At 37.9% G+C, this 24,384-nt stretch overlaps 1 protein-coding gene across 7 annotated transcripts in view; it reads right to left on the minus strand.

Moving 5' to 3' along the window:
* The window catches only part of SCUBE1 (signal peptide, CUB domain and EGF like domain containing 1), a 214,991-nt gene that overhangs the window by 162,436 nt on the left and 28,171 nt on the right, over positions 1 to 24,384 (minus strand). For all 7 annotated transcript variants that reach the window (XM_068951089.1, XM_068951117.1, XM_068951081.1 and 4 more), the window contains exon 3: positions 19,999 to 20,127. In XM_068951089.1, the coding sequence (XP_068807190.1) occupies positions 19,999 to 20,127 (129 nt within the window). The remainder of the gene's footprint in view (positions 1 to 19,998; positions 20,128 to 24,384) is intronic.

Genomic DNA, 24,384 nt, shown 5'->3' on the forward strand with positions numbered 1-24,384 from the left:
CTGGTGTGCTGCTTGCACTTCCGTGTAGATGACAGAAATCATAGCTCTTCGTGCACAGAGAAAGAGAGCTCTAGGGTAATTATAGAAATGCCCAGGGAAACCAGGCAGTCTCTTCCTGTCTGGAACTACAATAAAATCGCATAGACAGTCCTTTCCTTTTTTTTTAATTCCTCAGGATATCTTTAAGCACTATTGCACCATATTATCTGAATCAACATCTGCCCCACCCACTCTCCCCACAATTCCTATTCTTTTCCAGATCTGAACCTTTTTCATAACCCATCAGAGCAGTTTTGAGCAGGTAAGAAAAGGAAAGTGCAGCCTTTCCTTGCCTGCTGCACTGGAGGAAGGAAAGATCAGTAAGACAACTTTGTGAGAGCCTTCACCTGTGAGTCATCAGGCCTTGCTGCCCCAGGAACATTAGTGCCAATTCAAACTTGTTCCTTCAAAACAACACACTGGGATCTAGATTCTTCTCTCTGAAAGATTAGTGAAACACTTACCGAAGGAAAAAAGTCTCAGTTGATACATGTACAAAACCCAAAATTTTGCTAAAAAGTATGTGGCCTTCCAAGCATTCTGTTTATAGTATCACAAAGCAACTTGAACAATTGCCTTCCAGCTCCGATGAATAATTTGAAACAAATGCAGTGATCTATAAACATTTTTTTTCTGCTCTTGATAGTAAATGGTGGTGATTTACCACTTCCATAATGAGATAGCTCAATTTACCATTAACTCCCAAATCCATGTGCTGCAATGAAAGTTATTACCATTCAAACTCTTTAAAAGGGTTTTCTACGAAGAGTTTCTTCCAATTGCTTTCAATTACTTGCCTTGAAAAGATTTTAATATGTATTTATGAAGGGAAGGAGTTGAAGAAAGGGAGCAGCTGGGATCTAGGACAACTATCTACATCGCCGTAATACACACGCCTTACAATAAATCTTGGCCTGGTGGTATAGGATTAGCACTTGCCCTTCTTAGGTCTCAATCCTACATTACAGGCAGGCTTTTTGGAGTGCATTGCTTTACTGCAGTTTTAAAGGGCAATATCACTTATTATCTACCATACCAAACAATCTATTGTCCATGACTGCCTGGAAAATATTCATTAAATTATTTACTTGCCATTTTTTTCCAATAAAAATCACTTTATGACTAGCCCCTTATTAACCTATTTCAGAGAATGAGGTAAAAAAGTCTTCTGAAGTTAGCAGAAAACTCTATTAAACCTCAGTAAGCACAAGCTTGGATAGATCTGACAGAATAATTGCTTCATCTATCTGAATTTCTTCAAAGTTCACAAATGAAATAGCTGCCAAAGGATTTTTTCCTTTCTTTCATTGTTTGTGCAACTCTAGTTCAACGCAGCTCAAGTTACCCAGCTGAACATGTAAACACCGGTAATGCAGCATATGTGAGATTGCATTTTGGACCACATTTTCTAGAGATTAATTCTCACATAAACACCAAAATAAGTAGCTAGTTTTTCAATAAAGCTCTTCTGGCTCCAGTTTTGGAGGCTCTGCATGTCAAACTGGGCCCTTGGCTGTTTTGAAAAACCAAGGGTGGATCCTCAGCAGCTTTAATTGTTGGCACTCTGTATGACAGTTTACACCTGCTGGAGAACTGCCCCCAGGGCCTAACTCTAGATACAGAAAACAAAGTCACTTCTGATGATATAAAACCTCTTTTGAATGTATGCCCTAAGCCCCAACTAAACCCCTTTTTAAGATTTTTAAAGCTAATAAGCATGAATACACTCACTTTCTTTGCTACTTTTAATAATTTTTTTTTTTCTTAGAGCAAACATCCTCTTTGGCAATCTTTTGCACAAAATCAGCTACCATTGGTCATCTTATGCCAGATCAGGATCGTCTCCCAGGGACTTCAGCCCCAAGGCAGTGGGTGAAGCTCCTTTTCTTCCTTTAAAATTATATGGAACCTCAAATCCATTTCCTAGGCATCTTGTTTGTCAAAAGTTGTCTCATGCAAGTTGGCCTCTCCACTTGAGAGTGTGCTGATTCTTACAGTTCTTTATCCACTGCTTATACAGTAGCTGAACCTCAAAATCCTACTGATGATCCCAAGGAGGGAGCCTGAGCAAAGTTTCCACAAACCTACATAATCCACTCACAGAAAGATGGGAAAAGGTTTTCACCCCAGCTCAGCTCAGATGGCCATCCCAAATGGCTGCTCCAACCCTCACCCTTAAATAGAGAAGAAAAACTATGAGAAAGTGAGACTATGTCCTTAAGTCATTCTCTTTAACACTTATCTCAAAGAATTGTCCTGTGATTGTCCCTACTAAAGGCAATCCTTGATGAAAGCTTATAGAAATAACGCAGTTACCACAGCCCTCAACTACTTCCTACTATTCCAAATAAATAGTTAAAGCAACACTCAGCACAATGGCTCTAATGGTTTATACAGACTTTAAAACCAGAGTTACAAACCTCTGTTTCCAGGCAAACTGGGGCCTGAGCTTCATATTGGCCAGTCACCCTCAAGGACCACAAGGAATAAGGGAAGAGCAAGCTCAGGGAGAGGCTGGGAAGGAAGACAACTTTCAAAAGAGAGGGAGATAATAGATGCATGTGTACATACACATACGTATGTATATATATATTTGTATACCTATGTATCAGAAGCACTATGCAAATTAATGCATACCAGAATTTTCATTAGACCTCTAGGTTTCTGGAGCCACCACCTTCGCATAATCAAACTTGTACTCTGTATCTTGGTAAGATGAGATCCTCTAGACAGTAGTAATGTGGAACGATATCAAAGGGTAGGAAACATTACAGCTGACAAAGATGCATGTTTCATTTATTAAGTAAACAAATGCTTCTGGTTTCTCATTAAATTTATCTGATGAACTTTGCAAACTAGCCTCACTGGTATTTCACCCTGATTTAGCTCAGAGCTTCCCTCAGCATCTCGCTTAAAGAAGTGATTCTGAAGGACTGTCCTGTTTGGATACCATCTAGGGAGAAGGCCACTAATCAGCTCTGCTAAGGGTACCTGAAACCGAAACCACAAGCAGGAAGGGACAAAAGTGGAGACAGATTACCCAGAGTGAATGTCAAGAATAGTATGTCCACTGTCTACTTCCTCTCATGATCTTCTCTTCCTTCCTTCTGACATTTTTCTCTTATGTCAACATTTTCACAAGCACTCAAACCCCTCAGAAATCTGAGACTCATTTTCAAAGTCTCCAAAACATTTGGGAGCCAGAGTCCTATTCATTCACTCTAACACTAGGGTTCCTTGTTGACTTCTGAAAAAAAGGCCTTAGATTCAAGATCAAGGGAGTGATCCTGAAAGTTTTACTCTAAGCCATTCTTTGAAACTTTTTGGAAGCTAAACCGTCTATTGTACTGGTGCAGAACACTGTGATAGAGAGATGGATTGCTGTTAGTGATACTCCAGACTTTCTTCAAATTTAAGCAACAGAACACCACTGAGGATCTATTGTATTTGTAAGAGAAATGACTAGCAATGGGAATGTCAAAAAATGTGAATGTCTGATTTTGGAAGTTTAAAATCATTATATTCTGAATGTCACTAATTGGAAAGCTGGGGTGAACATCTCATGAAAAAACAAAACAAAACAAAACAAAACCCCCACATTCCTGGATTTACCATAGTCATAGTTATGCTTGTAACAAAAGAACATTTAGCCCAGTATCCTATATCTGACACTGCCTTGTAGTGGATACTCAGGAAAAGACTACAAAAATGGGACAGAACCATCCCTGGTACACTCTCCCAAGCTTCCAGCAATCATTTATCTACTAACCTTCCTAAGCAGTAGCTAGATCATTGCCACCCATGGACCTTTCCTCTATGAATTTACTTAATCTCTTCTGAACTCAACATGATGGGGCAATTAGCTCTGCAATTTATTACGAGTTACATGAAAAATAATCCTTTTGTTTATTTCAAACATGTTGTTTGATAGTCTCAATGAATGTCCTCTAATCCCATTATTTTGAGATACAGTAAATATTCACTACTTGCCTTTTCTGTTTCTTTCTTGATCTTATAGATTCCCCTCAGCCTTGTACTGTACTTCTACCTCATCTACTCTGAGCTAGAAAGTACAGCAATACACAAACGAGACGATTACATAATGCATTATAGAGATAATTTGAAAGACTATATCATGTCTAAACCAAAAAGTATATTGCTTTTAGACCAAAGAAGTGCCCACTTCTAGAAATTAGCCTAATGCCAGTGACATTTGGCACATATTCTTCCAACTTCCCTGTTCCATTCCTTCCAAGTACTACGGTGCTGCATTGGAGTGGGTAGCTTGGAAGACATAATTTCAAGATAGCTGTGGAAGCCCAGAGAGTAATTCCACCATGTAGGAGCGAAGCAAGTGGTATCAGATTAGATGCTACAGGCAGGCGTTCCTGTTGGTATGGTCAGACAATGTTGTCAAGGTAAGGAGGGCGATACATTGCACCAGTTGAGGGGGCCATGAAAAATGGAATCATTGCTGATTGAAATAGCTGGTAAACCATGTTTCTTAGACCAACTTTATCTGCAAAGGGAAATGTTAGAATAAAGACACTACTACGTACATACACAGCATTCATATCTCCAGGAGATCTGAGAGCAGATCTCACTTAGAATTTAAAAGCAGGGCCCAAGTTTTCTACCAAATGGTAGAAACCCATATGGGAAAGGTAGAAACCTTACCCATAAGGCTAGAATCCTGATTTTTTGGTCCTCTTTTTTAAGAAAGAAACTGAACAAATATGGGGAAGAAAAGGAAAAAGGAAAAACAAGCCCTTGAATTCAGTACTTCCTACTACAGGGGTAGAAAACTTAATGAGAGCTCTCATTGAGAAAAGATCCACTTGAAAAAAAAAGGATGCTACAACAGCGAGTGTTTACTAGAGTAGACATTTAAAAACAAAATGTGTTAAAAATTGCCTTTCCCTGAAAAAAAGAAGCACATTTTACAGAAAAGAGAAACATGAAGCACTGATTCCTGGGACACCATTGGTGATGAATACTAAAAACATTCTAAAATGATCAGTGGATTCTGCAAAATATAAGAGTTGCTTAGTTGCTTAGTTCTATTTTTCATGTATGGGGGTACAACACCTAACAAAATGCTCATGATCTATCCGTAGACTCCCATCTCTTACTGGACTATAACCACCTGTCATCTCAACAGCCACTGAGCAGCCTTCTTGTTTGCCTGCACAGTTATAGATGTGTGCAACTTGAAAAGGATGTCTTTCTGTAGCTATTTGTGACACATAATGGAATTCCTTAAATTTCATACTACACAAATACAGTGTAAATGTGGCTATAACAGAAGCCTCTTATGAGCAATAACTCTAAGGAAATTTTTGATGGTGTCCTCACAGTTTTGCTAATAATCCACTCAATCCATTGAAACCATTACTTCTGGCAACCATGAACACTGTGAAGCCTGTATCTGAGGCAGAAATAATTATTCAGTTTTTCTGCAATACTCTCAGCCTGCTAGGATAATATTTGGGCTATTATGATATTGTGGTATTTGCTTTTAAATTGGAACCCTCACAAAAAATAAGAGGATAAAAACTCATGCTTTTCTATTTGCATCCCTGAGTATACAGATTTCTATGCTGTCTACAGTAGAGAAAATATTCATTTAATTTAATGTAAGAGCTTGACACTGCTGTGTGTGATGCCTGCCCATTTGCTGAGCAGAAGTAAATAGCCCTAGGGACACTGGCACCAATGTTGCACAGAGTTCAAGTCTCTTGACGTCACTTGCTTCTTCCCTTCTCAAACAATCGGGCACCACTACTTGTCCTTTTAAGACACCAAAACCCCTTTTCACAGCTTTTAGCATTTCCAAAATAAACACCCAAGCTCCTTAATGTGATATCTTACTTCTAGCTTCTAGCTTCTCATTAGTAATCATGTCTATTTTTAGACAGAGACATATACATGGTGGCCCCCTGACAACAGTGCCTAAACACAGCAAAGTTCCCAATCAGTTATTCTTAAATAAGTTATCCATGCTTTTGACATAGGGCTTTAAGACAACTTTGTGTGAATTTGATCCTGCTTCTTTCCATCTACAGTGTCACTGTCTAGGGAACGCCAACAGTCTCCAACCTGGAGGCTCTTACTGTGAGGCTTGGACAGCCACAGCCCCATTAGCAGTAAACTTGCAATTCTCACTGATTTCTGAGTGCACTCAAGGCACTCAGATTTGCAACGCTGGATTAACAACCCTCTGTAGCCTAGAAACAGAGAAGTTAATTACAGATGCAAACAAGCAGCAGTCCTGATCAACTCAAGGAAAAACTAGGGACAACTTGAGTAAATTATCCGGCCTATTGTCATATTGTCCCTTACAATGGCCTTGCCTCTGCTTTCCTTTGAAGCAACGTTAACTTCTGCAGTCTCATATGAAGTAGTATTCCATATTCTTCTCCCAGTCTTACTACTGCTTATACCTGCTTCCTTTTACATCTGCTAATAGAGCCTGCCAGGATCACAAAAATCCGGTTTTGATTAACTTAAAATTGCTTATTTTTGTGTTGCTTAATTTCTCACAGAAATGAAAAACATTTTGCTGAAAGTCAATCAAACTCTATCACTTGGCATGACAATTTTTTTTTTCTTTTAATCAAAGCACTTTAGGCTTATGGCCTTTGGTTATCAGTGTCCAACATATGAAAATAAAGCATATATTTACATGGATAAGTAAAACATTCTTAGTTACATCAGATAGTTTCAATACAAAAGAGAGAAAACTATGTTTCACACACAAGCTAACCATTAATTGACAGGAGTTAGGCAGAAACTGTTTATGGGCAATTTATTCCACTAGAAGCCATCTTACCTTTCAGTCTAAGACATCTAGTGTTGGTTGTACAGGATCTTAAGTCACAAGGAAAACTGTCAAAATGCTAAGGCAAAAGGACTGACCGTCCACTAACAAATTCTGCAGCTTTACTCCTTGACAACCCATTCAGGTATGCATCCCATGCGAATTTACAAAGTGGCCATTTGTTGGAGCCTTTTTTATTTCAAGTTCTGTGGACTCCCCCATTTCCTAGAGTTCCTTCTTCGTGATTTCAAACTTCAACACTCAAAGCAAAACTCAATCCACACCCAGAATGTTCGCATCATTTCACAGCACAAGAATGACTTTTCACATTCTTTCAATGTGCAGTCATGAAAGGAGTCTGCCTGTGGTCCCTTTGGAGCCTGAACGATGCTGAGTTATAGTCAAAATGAGTTCTTCCAGGTATTTTTAAAGTGAGAAAAATCAAGCACCTTAAACTCCTCTAACCTGTTCTTTTTTCAGAATTCTGAATTTCATTCAGAATTTCAAATGTTTTTGTAAGCACTGAATAACACCCAGTGGCATACAGAAAATTTCAGGCCCATTAAAGAAAATGCTGCAGTTGCACAGGGGGTTGATATTGTTTCTCATATTTAAGTGGATGCTTAAAAGTTTTAAGGATTTGAGACCAGGGTGCTTAGCATCTTACATAATTAAGCCTTAAAAGACTTGTGAGTAGCATGGCACAAGGCTGGTTCCCTGTCCTATAAAGGCAGCTCCATGCCTGTTATTCTAAATCACTACCGGGATACAGAACACACTCTTTGCTGTCATACTAACACTTTTTATTGCTTTCCTGACTAGTTTCAGAAGCAGTTTCTTAGTTATATCTTCAAAATAAACAACTGAAAGAATTAAATAAATGAAGTTTTTCAACTATTCCAAAGAAAACCAGTCAAGCTCCCCAGTCAAGTCTAAATATACCAACATATATATTCACCATAATGAATTACAATAACTATTTTTCAGAAGGTAAAAATGAAATATTGCTCATTTTGATTTGGTGATATGTATCTGAAAAATACGACTGTGGTATTTCAGTATAACAATATAAGTAAACAGTAATGGAAAACTTTTCAGCCTGTACTGATGTCATTCCAACCCATGTTAATAATACAACTACATTAGGAATACTTGCAAAACGTCACTTTAAGCATTTTTTGCTGACTCAGATACACTAAAATTGATTACTTCACTTTCAGGCTAGCTTGCACACTTATAAATACATTAGGTAGGGGAAGCTTTGGAGGGGAAACAGTTTTCTAGAAAAATTCTTTCTCATTCAAGCTTATTTCACCTAGAAAAATAAAAAAAATCAGGTACGCCTCTTCTCCTTTTAGCATGTTGTCTGATACTATAGCTAATACAAGAAAAAAAAATCAGCACCAACAACTGTATAGTCTATCCTACAATAAAAAAATGCGGATTTTTTTTCATGAAGACCTACACAATCGTACATTTTTCACAATTTTCAGAATAAAGCCATATTTTTAGGTGCAGAATGGAAATCTTGTCCTCTCTGCACAGCTCTTCTTATGAGAGAAAAAAATACATGAAAGCATGCTCACTAACATATGACTTAAGAGTATGCCAAGCTAGAGTCTCCCAGAACTCTGGATGCTCAGCTCTTGCTGATGAGTGCCTGTAACACTGCCACCTAAATAAACTGAGTAAATTCATCTTTCCATTCTTTTAAACTCTTCAGTTTACCTTCATTCTGCTTTAACAAGGTGTAACTACACTGCTGAAGGGATTGTTCTATAGCCTAATACTCACTGCTGTTAGAATTTTCTCTTCAGTTATGATTTTCTTTTGTTAAGATGGAGTGGAACAGCTTTGCTTTGCTTCTTGCTTCTTGCTTCTATTCCTATTCTATGATACAGTATCATATGTCCACTCCAGTTTTACTTATTTAATGAAGTGTATTTTAATTGTTTTCAAACATTTTCTTCCACATTCCATACAGTCCCTTAATCAATTCTGCTTTACTCTTAAATCCTCCAGATTCTCTAAACAATCTTTCTTGTACAGAGTGACTTTAATCATTGTGTTATTATTATTTAGAGGATTAACTACGGTCTTTGCAAAGCCATATTAAAAGATGCTACCATCAACTTTCTATGTTTCTTCCTGACCATTTTGCATACAAAACTACATATTGTTATCTTGTACAATTTGAGTAAGAAATGTGTACAAAGGGAATAATTAGAAATACTTGAGAAGGATCTAGATTAAAGTCAGCAGAAGCTACTGGAAGAAGTAAAAGCAATCCTGGATCCTGGTCTTGCAATCTGATCCAAATTTTTAACTTTGCACATTGTACATTGAAGTAAACAGGATAACATCAAGATATACAAATCCGTGGAAAGCATTACACAGCAAAAGCAGGATACCACAGAATGCCGAGATTCAGGAATCTACTTAACAAGTAGACAAACTTCCTGTCTACTACTTTTCTACAAGTAGACAACAAATTCACTACCAACCTTTCCTGTAGTGCTCACCCATACTAGAAAAGAGTTTGGCTTCATTTTCAAATACAGTAAGCAATTATGCTGTATTTGCACTCCAATTATGTAGCAGCTATTCTTTTTGATGGCTATTTCTCAACTATATAAATCATACTGTTACCAGGAAGTCAAATGAAAAGATCAATCAACAAGGTTATTAAATTTTACAAGGGTACTTCTTAAATAAGAGTTATCAATATATACCCACTGAAATTTCTGGCTATAAGTATGAGTGAAAACTAATATTAAAGCACTGCCAAGACCTGATTGCATCTTTAGTACAGTATAATGACAGTGACTGTATTTGAAATCGCAGACCAAAGGACTTCACTGGTCTCCATTTTTGTCTGATATCTTTTTCTAATTCATATGAATTCAGTGTTTTAATTGGATCTACATAATTTCTAGGATTGACAGAAACACCTTTCCATGAGGCAAGGCTTGCATGTCATACAGATCTGACTGGCCAACACATATGCAATAGGCGGAAACCCTGTACCTTTCAGGTGAATGGATGCTTCGTATTGCTTTAAGTAAGAGCTGAACACAACGTGGCTCCTAAAGTTCTGATTAATTTTAATATATTTTATAGATAGCATTTCTGTTAAGATATAGATCAGTATAGGCCACATCAGTTGAGAAGAATAGCAAAAGCAGATGAATTAACTAATGATGGGAAACTTAACACAAACAAGCAGTAAGGATGCATAATGCAGAACAAAACTCTAACTTTGCTTGCTAAGCTAAGCCATAGCCATCTACAGTCATGTTAGCCCAAATAAGAGCATCCATATAGGCCTTAACATGTTTTAACTTGCACATATTAACGTCACACTCTAAGCTGATTTTTCTTTACTTTCCTGTGTGTTCCATGTAGAGAAGTCCTTAGTGTGATTGATTACCTCCTTCAGGGACTAAGTATTAAAAAAAAAAAAAAAAAAAACCCAAACAAGAAGACTTCAGAAACAAGAGACTGAGATTGATGCTCCTGTCAGATAGCTCCTGGTTTCTTAATTTATTATGACAGTCTGAGAATCTAACTTCACAGCTGACAGCGACCAAGATTTATTCCACACTTTTGATTATTTCCCCATACCTAACAAAAAGCCTTGGAACTAAGCTGATTTATACTCTCTCTTGTTTTGGTACTTCTCAGAGCACATTGGCTTAAAAAAGCAAACATATGGCAAATCAACATGTAAAGAAAGTTATATCTCATTTGAACACAAAAGATTAATGTCAGGTGACCAAACATTAGAGTACTTTTCAAGGGACACACTTTCAGATACAGAAAGAGCAAAACCAGGATTTTATAAACGCAGTGTCTTCAGATCCTAGCTTAAGAGAAAGCTGAATATTGGAGCTGTTCCCATCAACAACCATGAGAACTCCTTATTCCCTATTGGATTTCCAGAGTGAAACTGGATGCATTTTCAAATTTAGTCTTCAATTTTGAGCTCCAAACTTCCTACAGCAACAACCCTATTTTCAAAGGTGCTGATTAACTTAAGTCTGTGGAACTGCATCTGTGAAAAACGACAGACTAGTTCATCTGAGCTACAGTAGATGCATACTTTAGGATGAGAGCAGTCACACCCCCAAAATACTATCTTTCTAGTGTCTTCAAGGGGAGCACAGGCAGATGGATCAGATGCAGATATTTACACTCCATCAGCTGAATCATGCCTTAGGACACCCAAAGATTAAGAAGCCCTCAAATTATTAATCACTTCTAGAAATGTAGGCCTTGACTTCTTGGTAGTTCAATACTTTTCAACTTTTTATGCAAACATGCTGATAACGATCCTTATACATCCATCATGGCACCTGCAATCAAGGGAGGGGACTGCTATGGCTCAGAGCCTGGAAATTTCCACAGTTATCAGACACCATAAAACTAAACCTGATGGCTAGAAGCGAAACATCATCAAAACTAATATTATAATTAAAATCCCATCTCAGACAGGAGATTAACTAAATAGTAGGACTGCCCATGACCACTTGTAGCATCAAGACCCTTACAATATACAGGCAAACATGCAATAAATATAAGCATATATGTACAAAAGATATATGTAAACATCTAATATAGAAATCCCTATAGAACATTTACTCCACATCCTACCTATTAGTATTTGATCAGCACTTAGCTATCAGTTAGTGGAAGGCATTGCAGAATAGTAACACACATTATAAAATCCAATGCATGTTTCTGTACTACAAATACTAGATACTTTAAATAGCTGTGACGAAACACTGCTGTTATCATTCATCTGATGTACAGATCAGACAAGACTGATAAAATATCTGAAATAGTTATACGGTAAAAATTAGTTCCCAGAAGAAACATAACAGAAAGAAACTTTCTTTGTCATTTAGGGTTGAGTTTGAAAAGCAAACAACTTTGGAAACGCGCTCAAGTTTTTCACCCTGAAAGAATGCATTTGTCATTAAAATTCAGTTAGCTGTGCAATTTGCAGGGTGGATTTTTGTTAATGCATCCACTGTAGCCTGTCTGGGGGAGGTTCAGTGGGATCCATTGCCAAGGTTCCCCCAATCCCAAGGTTTTTATTATGCTCAAATGACCCCAACTCACTGCCATTCACCTTTTGCAGACATACAGAACACATAAATGTACAAAACACACAGATTGATCCATTTATTGTTAAAACTTGCATTTCAACACTTTTCATCCTATCTGTAACTGTATAGGATCAGATAGGACCCCATTCCCATCTTGTCCCTAGGCTCCTCAAATTTAGAACAGATCTCCCCTCTGCCTAAGCCACTGAGCCCTGATGTGGGAGTTTGGCCTCCTTCTCCTAAGATGTCAAACAGCTGCAAACTCCTGAAGTTCTGCTCATGGAAAACTCTCACCAAAATCACTGGCAATGAATAAGAGCTTCAAGATTTAGAGTAATAGCTTCCTCTAAAAAAATCAAAATTTTAAGTGTGTTTTAATAAAAATGAAGAGTTATGAAAGGAAGACTAGTGGGTTTATTCAACCTTCCTCTGTCTGCACAGGAGTCTAAGATTAGCAGCCATAAGAATATGTAAGAGAATTTATGACTGATAATATCATTAGAGGCACTGCCGATATGTTAGAGGAGGACAATACTAAACGGTTAGCTCACCTAACAGTCTCCTGCAATAACGAAAAAGGGGCGAGGAAAACTGGAAGACCGCCAAATGGCCCATTTCTCAGCTTCTCTTTAAAATATTTGTTTTTATGAAATTAGAAAAAAAAGCTTTCCAAGAGCTGTTTAGTTTTATATTAAAAATGTTCACATTAAAAAAATTCTATTTGAACTGTTGGGAAACATAAAGAAAAATAAACATCAGTAATAGAAGCATTCATTTGGCATTCAAGCAAGCAACACATTGCATACAGCTGTCTGGAGAGGAAGAAAAATAAAGCTAAATGAAAAGCAAGGCACTGCTCTCTCTAATCATACCAATGATTATGCAATCTTATATCAGTTATGTACCATTTCTTGACACTGTGCATCTGGAAGCTTTAGGAATGATTTCTCATACACTTGCAACTCTCCTTCCATTTCACATTGATAGGCAGATTAGCCCATAACTCCCCTCCCAGTGTACACATTCAGGCAAAAGGGGGAGCAATAATAGGTAGATTTTGGTTTCTAATTACCTTTTTTTTTTTTTTGAAAGAAAAACATAGAGCAGTGGAACATTCACTGAAAAGTGATGAACTGAGTGATGTGATATATATGCACATACATATGTATGTATAAATAGTGTTCTTTTTGTCATCTGATTGAAATTGCAGATTACTACCACCCAGTCAGGAATCAAGCCAGCATCTCAGGGTTAAGACCCCTCCTCTTTTAAAATGAACCAATGGATCTTAAAAAAGCATAGCAGGACAGGAGTTTGGGTTTAGATCTTGACCTCACATCTTAAAAGAAAAGAAAATGTGATTTCAAACATGAACCTAATTTCTGTATTGATTTGGGATCCCAAGGCCCCTTTTATAACAGGCAGATGTTATTTGGAGGCCTGACCATCTGCTCCTGGTTTGTCTCAGGAGTTTCTCCTTTAGCTGCAGGCTTCCAAACACCGTGCTGCAACTGTTGCTCTTCTCCACCTGCCAGGGCTGCCAACCTGGGAACTCTTCTGAAGCAGGCTTAGTTGCTCCTGGGAAAGTGAAACCTCCTCTTTCCACAGAGGCTTCCACGTGACTCAATCACTTTGTTAAGAAATGCAAAATATCATTGAGAACAAACAAATAAAGCAGGTAATGTCCACATTTTAGGCTGGAAAATCAAACTTTCTGTCCAAAGCACACCTTCACGTTTCAGGACATAACCAGGATTTAATTAATGAATTTTTAAGGTGGCACTGCACTTGTGTATTTTTTTGTCACACTGAACATTCAACTCATGCAAAGAGCTCTGTAGAATCTATAATGTGTACTAGTAATTGTATTCCTGATTTTATTTATAATCAGAAGTTCACTCTGCTACGTAGGACCTTTCTGAGTCACAGACACAAGACTAACTAGTGAAGAGCCCTAAACTATACTGCTTCACCAAAACCAACTGCTATAGTCATTTCCGGAAGGTCTGACAGATAAGAAAATTACCTAAGATATCATACTATACATGTCCAAACTTCCTAATTCTGTTATCTTTCTATAAATAAGAGAAATCAAAGTGACAAAGAATATTTGAAATACAGGTAGGTAAGCAGGGATTCAGATGCGTAATGCTATGCTGCAGACACCCAGACATGCTATGTGAAGACCAGAAAGTCACTGCAGCTGTTTGCCTTGGTTCCTCATCTACAAAAATAAGGAAAATTATACTTCTTTTCCTTACAGGATTGTTGTGAGGACAAATCTATTCGTGTTTGCAAAGTGTTCATACATGTTCATATACCACAGCAACTACTACCATAGAAAAGCCTATAAATAAAATAAATCTCTAAACAGATTACTATAAAATTTTTGTCCACATTGTATCATATCTTGTTTGATGGCCTCTAACAACAGCTTGCAACCTACTCAAGCGCATTTACTAATTAGAGAAATCATAAAGACCAGAGGATTTCATGAAACTGATGCTAATCTCTAAAAGAAAGAATAGTTACAATGAATGCAACCTGGAAGCAAGAAGTATTTGTGCAATAATGCAATGCTTACTCCCTATTAGAAAGGGACTGTGACAAATCAGAGCTGAGAAGAAAAGAAAAAACACCCAAAACATAGAGAGATGGGTAGTACTTTATAACTATTCATATTCCTATCTGAACAGATAAGCAAAAGGAAATTGTCACTCCATGCAATTCCATTCTTTGACTTGAAATATTTTTCACACACAGATTGGTTTGATTTACAGAAATCAAAGAGTAATGTTAGTTTTTAGGAAGCATTCCCTAATTATGTGTACAAAAAACTGTGCCTCCAGGAAAAGAGAGCAGAATTTGGAGGAGGTTTTTCTCATGTAACAACCAATGGCAGTCACCTTTTGTTACTACATGTTTTTCCTGCATAATGCTTTCCTTCTCAATTTTTTCACATTCTGATCACAGGTGGGTGAATTCCAGAAGGTTTGAAACAGTTGGAGTATCAGTAGATATGCGAGCCCTTTGGCAAGGAACTCTTGTGAAGCAAGGCTCTCAGCTTCCCAGTCAAATACATGAGGCGTTCTCCTCTACTTTCTATTTTCAGTTGCTGAATAACTTTGAAAGACTTAGTCACGAATATCAGTGAGAACTGCTTTCAGCAAGGTATCTAGCAAGCTTTTTCTGGATAAACCCCAAGGTTTAGTAATTCATTATAAGCCTCAAACTCTCTTCTCTTCTCTGGTGAGGCTTCAGACCAACACAGCACATAATACTCTCCCAGGAAGCTTATGTTTTTATACAGTAGGAAAGAGGTAAGATAATGGTACTCCATATGAGAGTTCTTTAGAAGAAAGGGAAAATAATTCAACACACTCTCTGAATTTCCAAAGTGGAGTAACCAAACACAATTGCACCACCTCATTTGCTTCAGCATGGCTATGAAAACCAACCAGTAAAATTCCATTTTTTTGCAGCAATCTTTTTTTGACTTGAAGACTATTACACCTGCTTTTTAATTGTCTCTTCCCTAGAAGAAAAACACTCTCTTTTCTTCCATTCCCTCCTCATTAGCCATATTTTCTAGATCAATGACTATTCTCACTGCTCTCTTTTGGCATCTTCCAAGTGCAGTGCCCCAAACCGAACAATCCTCCACCAGCGGAAGCCTTATCAGTGCTGAAAGAGTAGAAGGGTTTTTTGCATATGACAATTCCTATCCCAATAGTTTGAAAGTAGACTGAAAGAACCCAGCAAATTCTCTCCTTACCCTCTTGAGTGCATTCTAGAGTGCAATTGTGCCAGCTGTGCTAAGCTCTCCTGAAATTCTCACTGGAAAAGAGAACAAATTCTCAAGCCTTCTCTACTGCAACCACATTCCTATATCTCAATTTGTATTACGTACAGGCTTACATCTCCAGGCTCAATCCACCTTTCTAGCAATTCTGCTGCCAAGGAACTCTCTTACCGAAAGCCTCCAACGGGACACAAAGAAAGAGTACGAGTATACCCAATTGTCAAAGAGGCCTCAGTTCAATGATGCACTTAGACATACATGAAAGTCCAGTCTTCTTAATCATGCATCGAGAAAGCCACGGAAATTAGTAACAACTTTAAGTGTCATGCTGAATCACAGCAGGGGGTATATTTTGAATAAACAGTTTTAAAGGTTATTAAGTCTTATCTATAGATACTCTGTAGTACAGACCCACAGATTTTATTGGATAACTGAGAAAGAATCTGATTTACTAGGAACAAGATGGGTAAAGTGTTCAGGAATGATGGGAAGGATGATTGCTTATCCCACGATCTCTTCTAAATGGAAGAGGGAATGGAAGTTGACAGCATGCCTCAATATGTAGAAGATACAAAGAAGAAAAAAAAAATCAATTTATCAATAAGTTCATGGAGAAAAAAGATCAAACAGGAAAGAACATCTGGACCAGTGAGCGAACTGCTTATTAAAGAGCCCAGACTGGTATTTCATATATGAGAGAGGAAAACATATTTCATGACTGGTTTCAAATGAAGGATAAAGAAAACTTACTGCATGAGACCAAATATTAGTCTTGCATCCACTGAACAGAATTTAGAGCAAATTTCAGAAAGCACTACTGCTATTTCAAGTGATTAAAGTGCTAAAATAAATTATTTTTAGCCAGACAAGGACCTCATCATAGTTTGAATTCCCTGTGGTGTCATTTCATGTTATATTTGAGAAATTCCTCAATAAAAATGTCAAATAGAGAGTGCGCTGAGTTCCCCCGAGGACAGTTTTGGACACTTTCCAGTACAAATTTTAGCCATGAAATCTTAACCAAATACCTCCTCCCAACAAATAAATAAATAAGAAATTTCACTTGATTAAAAAGTGAGAAAAGCTGAAACAGGAACACAGGAAAAAACACTTAACCCATCAACCTCATCTGGTCTAATTAGTTGCGAATACTCCAAGTTTGTTATTTATAAAGAATATTGTAATCATCTTGCTACACTGACGTTACTAAAAAGATATCCAGTGAAGGTTTAAAAAGGAATGTAACCTCTGACAAGAAAAGATGGCTTAAGATTTTGCACAGACTTCTGTCAAGCAAGAGATGCAGAAATCCTGAGGTAGCTGTCTTCTCCATTACAACTTGTTTTCTAAAGGTTCCTAGATGGTCTACAGGACTATAAATGAACTATCATGGGGTCACCATCCCTAAGCTTTCTATCTCAAATTGCTAGACAAAGATTTCTAGTGACGTGTGTGTAATAAAATGCAGCAGAGGTCACCAAGAAAGTGATTCAGCTGTCCAAACACCGGAGTGTGATGCCATTTCAGATTTCTTAAATCATCCCATCTGGTCTCCAGCCTCTGGAGCTCTACTCCAAATCTGCTCCTGTAGATCTCATGCCACATCTGCCAGCTCTATGGGGATATCTCAGAGGCCTTACTGTGTCTTAACTGGTATGAAATACCTATGCTTAGCCAGTCGAATTGCCCCCTGGCTCCCCATGTGGTGTAAAAATGCATCCCAACAGCAACATCTTCAAGGTCAAAAGACGGAGGACAGGAAAAGTGTAATCTGAGCTTAGGTCTCACCTAGCAAATCTACTTCCATCCAAGCACAAGCATTTTCTTGGTGTTGAATGAAATGGCAATTCAGGCAGGGTTTTCAAAATCAAACTACTGTGCGTTTTCACGGAAATGTAATAAGTCTACAAAAGATCCACTACAACCCTGCTTAATGTGTATACAGATTTAATCTCAGAAAACTTATCAAGTCCGAGTTAACGCGCAACGGCCAGACTTGCATGGCCACTGCTGGGATTAAAAACTTCAGTTTCAGACCTCACAGCCAGACACTTTTATTGTCAGTAAATTCACTTACATTTTTAAAAAAGAGAGAAGGAAGAACGTGCTTTTGTTCCCTTTTCAGTGGCTCTATGCTAGAGCAGTTATTTTACTGACTCACACCAAAGACCAGTGGCAAATGGTCTCACATCTGCATTTGAGGAACAAATTCTCCCTTAGTCCATGGTCCCAACACGAGGATGGCAATGGTGATCTCTTTTAGTGTCCTAAAGTTACATCCTACAAGAAAGGGTGCCCATTGCTATCATTCCCACTCATCTTTAGTTCACTGAACCTCTTCTAGAGGCAACATTGTTCCTGATGTTTTAGGGAGAATGCAGAACATCAGCTCAGAGTGGAACGTGAATACAGACAGACACTGAATCTGACAAATTTCCGAGATCTCTTGGCAAGCCTTGGATCAAGAGTATGAACCATAACCATCAGTTCAGCACAACACTTTATATTATTGTAGGTCTTTCCTCTTCCAAAAAAACCAAGTGGTTGAATAGAAATCAGTGAACAAAAACATGAGAAATTTGTCTGTGTACATCCAACCTGCATGGAGGACCATGATCAGAGAGCAACAATACAGACAGCAGGAGAGGTCCAACCAAGTTCTGCAGGCTCCCTAAAGTTTTCATCCTTTATCAGGTCACTCCTTCTGTTGCTTGTATTTGCTGACTCACTTTTCCCTACTATTAAGGGGATCATTTGGAAACAAAGTAGAAAATAGCAAGCTGTTTGAAACAATGTACATGCACACTTATTTGAATTCCAAGTAGGTGTAGTATTTTAATATCCTTGTGTCCTCTTTTATTAAGAGATATTTATGAATGTTAGTGCAAATACAGTTTTTCTTTCTTTTTTAAATGAACAACTGACTGCTCTTTGTATAAGAAACACTTCTTGCACAATTAATCATTTGACCAGCTCAGGTTGAGGCAAATAAATCCATTAGTCTGTTCTATGATAAAGCAAATTTGGAAATTTGAGTCAAAAACCTGTCAATGGCGAGGATGTATAATCCATCTGAACAAATATTACTCAGTTTGAAAATGAACCAAATAGGAAATACATCTACTGAAAGGCCAGTTGAAACTTTGCTCAGAAATTCTAGTTGTTCCATAGCTTCAGTGAGTGTAGACTGATGTTACTGGACATTATTATTTCTGGTTCACCACCTGATTTCTTGATTTTCACTGCAAAGGATCTCAACTTTTACCATAGTAAAGGTGCCGAGTGACAGATGACATACCCCTTTCATTACTATTTTATACATATCACCCTGAAATGAATTTGTGATTGTATCAAACAGTGGTCATTGTATTTACACTAGGAATTTGGAGAAAGATAGTGCCTTATAAAGTATATCATATGCCTGGATAAACAGACTGGAAAGCAGGCAACACAGGGCCCTAGGATTCAGCCAAAATAACCACCAAGTAAGCAGGTATAGGAAAAGGGATGTAGGGGCCATAAAGCTCATTTCCAAGTAATTTGCGTGAAGAAATTTAACACAAAGCTTGTAGGATAAACCAAACCTATTTAAAGGTTTAGTTTGTAGGATAAACCAAACCCATTCAAATCAGAGGAATGGGCATGAATCAGAATCCCAGATCCAGTGACCCCAGACTGCTGAAGCAATTAAGATCCTGCTCAGAACCTGTATTTCTACAGTTAGTGGACTTTGTCTGTCTCCTTTATAAACAGCTACTACTGATAACTTTCTTTGCCCTATTCTATTGCCTAAGTATTCCTTCATCACACTTGCACTTTTAACATTCAATAACGTATGCTCATATAGAACATCCTAGTACTGTCTTACCCTAAAAGTTAAAAAAAGAGGGAAGAGGAGCTTTTGAAGTTATGACTAGAATTATAAAAGTTGGAAGAAACAGAAAAAGCACATTTAAGTGGGTGGGACCAATTGTTTTTCTTAAAAAAAGAAAAAAGAAGCCCAAACATCCAGCAAACTGATTTGAGTACGTTTAGGATGAAGAGTGCCAGTTTTAAGGGTCTGATATAAACCACACTGAAGTCAATGGGCGCACTTCAACTTATCTAGTGGAGTCTGGATCAGATCTTTACTGAAAACATGTATCAGATGATAAAATGCAGTAAAAATATCAGGCTTTCTTACCACATCCATGAAAGGAACCCTCTTGCTGGCAGTCACTACTTACCAAGACAGTTATGGCCATCGTGGGCTAACATGAACCCATCATAGCATGTACATCTGTAGTTGCCTGGAATGTTGATGCACTCGTGGACACAACCTCCATTGTAGAAGTCATTTTCACACTCGTCAATATCTAAAACAAAAGAGAAGAAAAAAGAAGATTTTCTAAAAAGCAAATCCAAAGAATACAGGAAATCTATCCAACCAAGCCCAGTCATTGAACACATGCATGTTCCTTATTGCTCTATATACTCATATTGCATATTTCATCCAACAGAAGGTTCATGGAATTACTGACTGAACATATCAGGGTCAGATACAACTGAATGAAGCAATCTTGTGTTCTGACACTGTTTCACAAACTAATTGTAGTCATCCTAGTAAACAATGATAAATTGTCAAAAATAAAAATAAAACTGTTTTTGGTACTTTTTTATATTTGAAATGTAGTTTTCATTGTTGTCTTTAAAATAACCAAGCAGAAAATTAGTTAAATTATTTTGACTTTGTAGTAACAAACAGCTATCTGAAATGTGTTGCTATTAATATGGCTTAAGACATATTAAAGAAGTATGCCTTCTTTAACCACATCAAAAGTGCCTTCTCAGATGAAGGAAGATCTAATATATTGTTGACAATATGTAAGGCTGTTTTCTGTGCAATGGATCTCGAAAAACACCATCTCTGAATTAGCTGTCACAGTCAACTGAGCTCTTTGAATATACTGTTGGCAACATTATGGTGCAGTTTTGTCCCCCTCTAAAGAAGCCCTATTATCATTTTCTAGATTACCTCATGTATAGCAATAACAAAAAATTTGTCCAAAGTTTTATTCTTAGAAGGTACACTAGAATTACATTTTAATTCTTTCTTTTTGTACACTGACATACATCTGAAAGGCTACCACGAACAACAAGAGATAGGCATTCTGCTTCAACTACAGACAACTCTATTGGTCTTCCCTGTCTCATACAAAAAACACTTTTTCACTCATTCCAGAAAGTGTAAACTTTCTTCTTTTTACAGATTCTCTCTTGACTTATTGATGGAATGTCTCCATTACAGTCGCTGCTTTGAACCACTCAGAGGTGCACTTCAATCAGCTAAAAATACAAAAATAGTTATAGATCCAGCCTCGTATCAAGACATATAACTCTATCAGCCCTTCATCTGCTGTGTGCTAGAACAAAATCTGCAGCTACTATCCCTAAATTACATAGCCCATGATAAATTTATGGAATAAAGTCATCTTCTTAGAAAACTATTTGTTGGTATGCTATAGCTATCTTGAATATAAGTTTCAAATGTGTCCTCCATTTGAAGGGGTGGTTGAAATATTTCTATATTAGGTTCACCTAGACATTTAGGTTCTTTTACTTTTAAAAGTACTACAGAAAAAGCATTGCTACCTGAGTCATACCCAGACAAAACCCCAAAACAGCAAGGTAGTTTGGGAAAATCAAAGACTCTTCCGAAAATACAGCTCAGACTCAGTCATTCACTGCTCTCAGCATTTCTGACGCTTGGCTTGAATCTGTTTGGGTTTGTCCCTCTCGCCACAATCCTCTGAGTGGTTCTTTGAGCTGCTGGAGCAAGGGGAGCAAGCTCCCCGTGAATGTTTTTGCAAGCCTTCCCCTTCAGGTCTATCCTGAAACTCTCCCATAATCTCACTGTACATTCAGAGCCCATGTCTCCTTTGACTTCCATCTGACAGCTCTGAAGCCTTCTTTCTAAAACCTCCCCAGCAGCTCAAAACCAGAATTGTTAATTTGGCTTTATTAGCAAAACCCGTTAACTTTTCTGTAACTCAGCATTCAGTACACCAAAAACACTGGAAATGAGAAGCTGGAGAGGGGATCCTTCTAACACAAGTACTTGCTGCTAATACATAAACTTCCTAGACTTTTGACCACAGCTCTGTTTGAGAAAGTTTCCATCCTTTACTATTCCATCCTTCATTTGCACAAGTGCTGAATTAGCACATTCTGTGGAGGTGCTCTATCTTCAGGAGTCCAATATGGCAACAAAAAGCTACATCTGTGATTTTTCCTAAAAAGTAACCATTAAAGCAATTACCACTTATTGGGCGCATTCCAAACACACCTGCAATAGGATATTGCAAAGCCCCACAGAGCAAGCTTTCCATTTTTTATAGTCTAGTGATCCTGGGTGCACGTTTTCAGTGCGCTCCAGATAAGTCTCTAATTAGCAGACATTTGAAGTTTACAAAACCATTCATTAATATTTCCAGAAACTTTCCATCATTCTTAGGCTACAAGGACAAAAAATAGATACCAAAAAATAGATGCCTATTATGCCTAATATGATGTAACAGGCTAAGTCAAAAACCAAAAAACACATAACATGACTTTGATGTTGTATATGTGCCTCACGACAGTCATAGGAAAAAAAATAACTTCCTTTTAAGCTTTGTTCTTAGCTTTTGTCTAGAAGCAAGTTTCTCCAGAACATGGAATTTAGAAGCAAGTTTAATCAGCTGTGATGTTACTCAGTGTCACACTGCAAAGGGCTGACCAATTCATTCCCTTTTCTCAGATAACAAATGAGTCAAATAGGACTACTCATTAAAATAAGGGACTGGAGAACCTTCATAAGGAACAGCTCAAAGAAATACACAGTCTTTTGAGTGGTTGTCCTTTATATAATTCTTATTTCTGAAAAGCCATACTGTGATTAGAAGCACTAGATGCTAATGGAATACAAATACATAATTACCAGCAAGGGTAATCTAACAGATGCACAAACCGGAAAAATTAACAAAAGGAACAGATTTTTTTCATCTCTTTCTCTCAAAGAGTTCAAGTTACATTAATAACTTTTGCCAGCAGATTAGAGGATTATTTCTCCCCTTTGTACTGCAAGAGCTGTACAAAACTAGAGGGGAGCCAAACATTCTGCTTATTCTTAAGAGCCACATTGTGGGTTTTTGCTGTTTCTGCCCCCTCCAAAAACACCTTGCTATGCAAGAGACCTCACCCAGTAGGCTGACTGAAATTTGTATCTCCAGTACTGCTGGCAAAACACTAGGGGGTAATACTGGCAAATTTAAAACATTTTTTGAAAAAAAAAAAAAAGCGCAAAGCCTGCACAGTCCAAAGGTTGGACTTGTTTTAAACCCCAGTTGCACCAAGAGAAATGCACACAACGTGCCCGCACTGCATGAGAACATCACTCCATCTTTGCTCCTCATATACCTGGCTGAGGACATTGCTTAAAGAATTTATCACTGAAAGTGCCAAACAAGCGTAATTTACAGGCAGAACTTCACAGGTGACGTGCTAGGATAGGGCTTTCTTAGCAAGCTTAATATATCAATAAAAGCAAAAGGAGCCCGTTCAAACATATAAAATCTGTAGGCTTCCTCTTAATTTTATCTATTGTAAAACTCAAAATTCCCAGTGGCTTGCTTTTGGTAATGTCACACCCTATTACTATTTTTTTCTGTAACGGATAGAACTGGGTTTCAATGAAACTCTCGACTCCAAACAGCTCTACCTCAGAAAGTTAACTTTTTCCACATATTTTGTAGCTTCAACCATCTTTAACATTTTAGTGTTTGAACACTTAATATTGCTATTTACCCTGAAGAAATTGCTGCAATAAATAAATGAAACAAGAGAGGCAAAGAAATGTTCCCATCAGTCCAGTAAATTGCTGCACTGGATGCAGGTACGGGCAACCTTGTATTAGCAGGATTTACTCTAATCTAGCTCTATGCTGGGAAAATATTGACAAAGTATTTACTCCAGCTAATTCCTGCTGCGCAGACAGGCAACTGTTGGGATGTCTAGTGAAGATAATGCTAGAGTAAGTTCCCTTGAAAAAGTATTGCAATTTCCTCTCTAAGAGGAATTAATTTCACGTGGTATTGTAACAGCAGCAATCCACAGAATCACAGAATGCTTGAGGTTGGAAGGGACCTCTGGAGATCATCTAGTCCAACCCCCCTGCTCAAGCAGGGTCATCTAGAGCACATTGCCCAGGATCGCGTCCAGGCAGCTTCTGAATATCTCCAAGGAAGGAGACTCCACAACCTTTCTGGGCAACCTGTTCCAGTGCTCAGTCACCCTCACAGTCAAGAAGCTTTTCCTCACGTTCAGACGGAACTTCCCGTGTTTCAGTTTGTGCCCATTGCCTCTTGTCCTATTGTGGGGTACCAGTGAGAAGCGTCTGGCCCCATCTCCTCTTGACACCCTCCCTTCAGATATGTATATACATTGCTAAGATCGCCTCTCAGTCTTCTCTTCTGCAGGCTGAACAGTCCCAGTTCCCTCAGCCTTTCCTCATATGAGAGACTCCCCAGTCCCCTAATCATTTTAGTAGCCCTTCGCTGGACTCTCTCCAGGAGCTCCATGTCTCTCTTTTTTTG

This window comes from Struthio camelus, chromosome 1, assembly GCF_040807025.1.
Source record: "Struthio camelus isolate bStrCam1 chromosome 1, bStrCam1.hap1, whole genome shotgun sequence".
NCBI lineage: Eukaryota > Metazoa > Chordata > Aves > Struthioniformes > Struthionidae > Struthio > Struthio camelus.